This window comes from Schistocerca gregaria, chromosome 3 (genome assembly GCF_023897955.1).
Source record: "Schistocerca gregaria isolate iqSchGreg1 chromosome 3, iqSchGreg1.2, whole genome shotgun sequence".
In the NCBI taxonomy this organism is placed as follows: Eukaryota; Metazoa; Arthropoda; class Insecta; order Orthoptera; family Acrididae; genus Schistocerca; species Schistocerca gregaria.
The window spans coordinates 277994935-278000934 of NC_064922.1; the positions used below are offsets into that span (position 1 = coordinate 277994935).

Here is a 6000-nt window from a genome sequence, read left to right on the forward strand (position 1 = left end):
CCAGTCAATGCATTACAGATCATTTGTGTTTGTCAGATTTGAAGTTCGTTCGGTGTGCGTTTTGAAAATCTGTGCTAAATCAAGCATTTGTAGGATATGATCTTTTGGAAAATAGATGTCTTAACTGCTTTCCTTTTTAAGCCTTGTGCTCCAATATTTGACAATACAGACAACATCTGGATAGAGTTGATGTGAAAGATCAGTTGACAGATTTAATGGCCTTATTCAATTGCTCATGAATCTTAGTTGCTGGGATATAGTTTTCTCCATAGGAGATCACAGCATTCTTTGGTGGAATGTACCAGCAAAATGGTAGAGGAACGTAAGATTATTTACATCAATACTATAGTTGGCTTCTTGTTAACTTATCGAGGAGTGCTTTGAAGTTGAATTTCTTTTAAGCATTCTTGCAATGCTGTTTAAATGTCAGAGATTGGACAATGGTGACTTAAGAGATTTTTGTACAGATGTCATATCATCGACACTATCAAAGCTTATATGCAGTTCATTGCAGGCTGCAGGTGGAACACACACACTTCATATTTACTTGGGGTCTGTTCAATCTCCTTATCAAAATCATTGCACAGTATTTCCTTCACATTGCTCAGGATTGACAGGATAATTTAATGTCATTTGCAGAAAATAACTCCATCTATACAGTAGTGAACGTTCTGGAAATACAGGATGAACAACATAGACACTAAGATTGACACTTGCAGTATCGCATTATCAGAGATCTCCCTGTACTCGTTTCTGCATTCATAAATCCTTCAAAACTAATTAAGAAGTGAATTATTTTTCAAATAGACCATCATGAGACTGGGAAATGCTAGTGTTGCCTTTATTCCTTTATTGAAACCACATTCAATGAACTACTGATAATGAGTAAGTCAAAGATAACAAATAAATTTAGAATAAATCACAGTTTGCAAATGCAGACTAAAAATTCTAGACTGAAAAAAGAGAAGAAAAGATAGAGACGGGGGAGGGGGGATATGATGAAGATAAGAAGAAATTAAATGTTTAAGAAATGGCTGCAGCTAATATAGAGTGAGATATAAATATCTTCATACAGAGAGACCAGTACTCAACACAAAAAGGCATTGAACAGCAGACAGGCAAGTACAGGGTCCACCAGAGAAAATACTTTTATTTGTGAACAACAAATACTGTGCTATATTACAATAGCTGGTTTTTAAATCTTCGTCTGGTAAATAGCGTACTCCATTGCTGACAGATTGGCGAAGCCTTTCTTCATGGCATTTCCAGTGGAATGTCAGCCACATGTTGGGCAGGTGTAACTTTAAGCGGGTATTACACGACAATCTGTTGCAAATGGTACTGGTCCGGCGGGACAAACATCTAGTGGTAGAACGGGTGTAACTACGAAAATTAGCAGACATTATCCGTGCCAGAATAGAGAGCATTCCTAAACTGCCATCATTCCACGCATGTGCAGTAGGCAGCGATAACTTGCACACATGCAGAAGGGTGTACCACAGTGGTTTCTGCGTGGTGTTTGGTTAATGTTAGGTGGCTAGTGTTAGGTGGCTAGTGGCTGATTTCAGATTTTCGTGTTGAGGATTTTTCATGTTTGGGATTTTCCACACTTTTTTTTCAGTTAGCAGGTTTCATAAATGCAGAAAAGAAACTTTTTTTGCAGTAGACTCTTTTATACTAGCTACTTGTGAAAGGACTTTTTCTATTGATAGCTTCATATTCTAGAAATGAATTGGAGCAAAGAGGTGTTAAGCTTCTTAAATCAGGCGTACAGCGAGGAAAGATGAGTGTATGACCCATTGTATGATAATAAGGTAGTCAGAAATCTTTTCTTTCTGAGTAATATGCATTATACGGTGATTATTGGTTTGTATCATAATGCCTTAGTTTACGAAAGTTCAGGTTTGATTTGATTGCATCTCTTGCCTGATTTCAGAATGCCAGAAACGAGAAACTGGCAATGAAAAGGAGAATGTCCTTGCAGTTTGGTCCAGTGTGACGGACAAGGACTGCAAAACTCTTAGTAGCACATATATAGTCCAACCCTGGAAAAATAACACAAGTACACCTTTAAGTATTGGTCATTTAAAGTTTTGCAAATTGCAATTCGTGTATCCGCAACAACTTTTGAAATGGTGGGCTGTGCTATTTCGTGGCTAAAAGCCAGACTTAAAAGATTCCCCAGTCACCATGAAATGTAATGTTACATCCAGCCTGCAAAATAACAGGGCATTTACTGGTATTTTGTTTGTGAGCTAGGCTGGTATAATCACAAAACATACAGACATATCATTTAATTCTTACTTTTGAGAATGTGAGGCAGCCTCCCACATGACTGTTTCACACTTGCTAATTCCATCTTCTATCATAGACAGCAGCTTCTTGAAACAAGCCATGTCCATCCTCACGAAGCTAAAAAATTCATGTGGATCTTTGAGCCTCAGTTCTTTCTTAAGCAGTGAATATAATCCCCTGCCTTTGTCCCTTCTTTTCAGCCAAGATTGAACTCAGCATTGTTATGCCCTAATCCGATGAATTACTGTCACTACCAGGGCAATAGCTCCAAATACAAGTGGATCCTCCATATGCATAATACTGTATAACTATGAAATTAACTGTTATGTCGGTAATTCAGAACAGTAGTAACCTACATAAGAGAATAACAATTACTTAATAAATAAGGATAAACATTTTCTTATGAAATAGGCACCTTGAGTCATATAAATAATTCGAACAGATGACGTTCCAATATGTCACATGGTCCCGTTTGTGTTTCGTGCGGTAGAACGAATGACTTTAGAAGAGATCAGACAGTTCTGTTTGTGCTTCACGTGTTATCACTGTCTACTGCACATGCATGCAGGGTATATCCCACTTGGTTGGTGCAATAGGTCTATGTGAATCAGCCTGTAGTTACAGATAAGGGCGCTGGTGCATAGGTTTACGGTTTAGGCGCTTTGAGTAATAAGGGCTTTAAGCACTTTCAGAGTTGTGGGGGCAACGTTTGTACACTTGAGTCTTGAAGTATCCCCAAAGAAAAAATTACAGTGTGAAACTGAGTGACTTTGGGGCCAGGTAATGGCTCCTCATGAGCATCCATCTAGGAGACAACTCTCACAAAATTTCTAGAAGTGCTTGTGACAATCTTTGTGCATGATTCTTCTTAAACTCCTCTATATGACAGTCTCAGGACAGCTGCATGTTGTAGTGCTGAACTCTTTGGAGATTGATGGATGGACACTCTCACACTCACCACATTTTCCAGCATTGTTACTGTCCGAGGTCAGCCAGTAGATTTTCTTTTCAGTGCAGGACCTGACACTCTAAATTCTGATACCCAAAATTGAATAGCTTTTCTACCAGGAACAGAATGTCAGTCACATTTGAACTGAAACGCGAAATGCCCACTGACCTCTACTCACAGAAACGCCATTACGAATATACTCTTCCATGACAAAAGCATGACGCTCACTTAGCCAAAGCTGAAAGGGAGTAATAATGCAGAATGGAGTAGAAAGGGAGGAGAGAAGCTGAAAGGTCAGATCTAAGTATTGACCGGTCTGAGTGAAGTGCTTATGAAAGTATCAGGTCCAACGTGTGGTTTTTGAAGGTCCAGGATGGAATATTGACTATATTATGAAAAAGGATGGATTGTTACCATATAGTCGAGTTGTTGATAGGCACAACAAAAAGACTGTCAAACAAGTAAGCTTTTGGCCAAAAAGACCTTCCATCTGAATTAGACAAAACACGCACTATCTGTTTCCAACTCAACATTGTCACTATGTCATGAGTAGCAGTCTATCCTTTCAATAATATTGTCATTGGAAACTTTGAAGCAAGCAAGATTAACATTTTTGGTGACAAGCAGGATATTGTCTAGAAGCCGAAAAAGTACGTGTTTTTTAAGTAATATGCTATCGGGACTTTGAGTGAATGAACTTAATATACTGATCAGTAAGTACTAAAACAAACACATTAAATCCTTCTATAGTTGAATGGTCTTGACATCTAGCTTTTGCATTTCTAAGAAAGGGTAGGAAATGAAAATTGTAAACTATACATTTAGTGGAGCAGCAAATAAAATAAAATTGAAAGAAAGGATATTATAAAGGAAATTTTATGTTCCTAAATTCGATATTGACCAACATATAAATAGTTTCATTTAAGAATGAGATCTGCTCATCTTTTGGTGGAAGTGAATAGGGATGAGGATTTTCAGTGAAGACCTAAATTGAAAGCTTATGGAGGAGAATGTTTTCTGTTTGATAATTGTTTTCAGAAGTACAATCACATTTATTTATAAATGAAAGTTTTGTCTATGAAGATGGGCGCATCTCGAGGAAATAGAAAGAGCAATAGCAATTCACTTAAGAAAAGTATAAATTGTACGTGGGCCTCATTCATTTCCGGCATATGACTGCTGTAGATAATTCCTTTGCCAAGGCCAGATTTTAAACACTATATCTAATTTTGAGAGTTATATAAATATACAGAAAATGCATGTTACTTTGAGTGAGTGTATATGTAATGTATTGAAAACATTTTTTTCCTGAACGTGTTAATGTTTTGCCTTAATTTGTGTATAGTTCTGCTCATCATCTTACAGTGAAAAGAGTGGCTTTTAGACCAGTGGAGAATGAAGAATCACCTAGGCTACAACTAGCTAGTTGTGGTGCTGACCACATTGTGAGGATTCAGCTTGTAGATCTTAATTAAATTTTTTATTCGTTGCCTATGGATTTTGAAATACATATTTTTTATATAACTCTCTTTCTTTCCCTCTCTCCTCCTTTCTCACTCCTCCTATGCATCCTTCCTCCCAATTCTCTTTTCTGTTTGCAGCAATATAGCAGTATACCTGTACTATTTTGCCATTTTAATTCAGTTTTACAATTTTCTCTGTCACTGGTCTTTAACATAATTTTTTTGTTTTCCATTTCCTCAAGTTTTAATGCAAAAAAACCATTTTGGCTCCTTATCTTCAGATGTTAATAATACTTTTTTTGCCATGTTTTCTGTAGATTCCCTTACTTGGCTATGGGAAATGCTGGGGTAGTTCTATTGAAAAAGATGCAGCCTATTTCCTTTAAAACCAGTCCAGATTCGAGGTTGGGCTCTGTGCTTCATCATCGATGGGCTTCAAATCTGAATCTTCTTTTTTTTTTTTTTTTTTTTTTTTTTTTTTTTTTTTTTTTTTTTTTTTTTTTTTATATACACACACTTCACAATAAAGAGAGATTTACATGTAAGGACCTGGTCAATCCACTGCAGACTGTGTAGATGGGTTGCACACCATCAGCTACACTAGTGACTGCTTTGGAATGGTAGGCTGTGCACTCTGAGAGCTTGGATGGGGTCATAACATGCTGCTATTCAGTTGACATGAGGGTCCCCAAATGACTGGTTGAAATAATATGGGGGCTATTCTGGATATAACAATTAGCAGAAAATGCTCATCTTCACTTTTTGCCAAACTCCGACACTGCTATGGTTGTGAAAAGAATTATGCATATCTGCTCCACCAAATTTGCTGGAAGCTCCTGAGCTCTTGACAGCTGATGATTTGGTATGCCAAGAGAAAAGTCAAGTAATTTGGTTGACACACAGTTTCACTTTCACAATTACACGTTTATGGCATAAAAACTGTTACAGAACTGTCACCAAACGGTCACAGTCAAAATTTGTAGCAAAACTTGCCCTCCATGGCTGATTTTCCTGTGCATATATATTGTTCTAATAATTACAGGTGATGTCATTCATTATTACAAACAGAAAATTTTAAGATTAGAATCAAAAACTTGTGGTGGTTTACAAACAGACAGTAAAAAACTAGATATTAGTTCAGTCCTCCCACACTGTTACATTTACATGATACATTTGCTAACAATGCATTTTACAATGTCACTTATATCATGAGAATTATTAGCTGGAAAATGTTCCTAATAGGTACACGAGTTTTTTGCGTAAATACAAAAGAAAAGTTAGTTTCACTTCTTA

At 36.9% G+C, this 6000-nt stretch overlaps 1 protein-coding gene across 2 annotated transcripts in view; it reads left to right on the plus strand.

The window, feature by feature from the left end:
* The window catches only part of LOC126354181 (elongator complex protein 2), a 78817-nt gene extending 74048 nt beyond the window's left edge, over nucleotides 1-4769 (plus strand). For both annotated transcript variants that reach the window (XM_050003624.1, XM_050003625.1), the window contains exon 12: nucleotides 4590-4769. In XM_050003624.1, coding sequence (XP_049859581.1) covers nucleotides 4590-4719 — 130 coding nt within the window. In that variant the 3' untranslated portion in view covers nucleotides 4720-4769. The remainder of the gene's footprint in view (nucleotides 1-4589) is intronic.
* Nucleotides 4770-6000: the final 1231 nt, after the last annotated feature.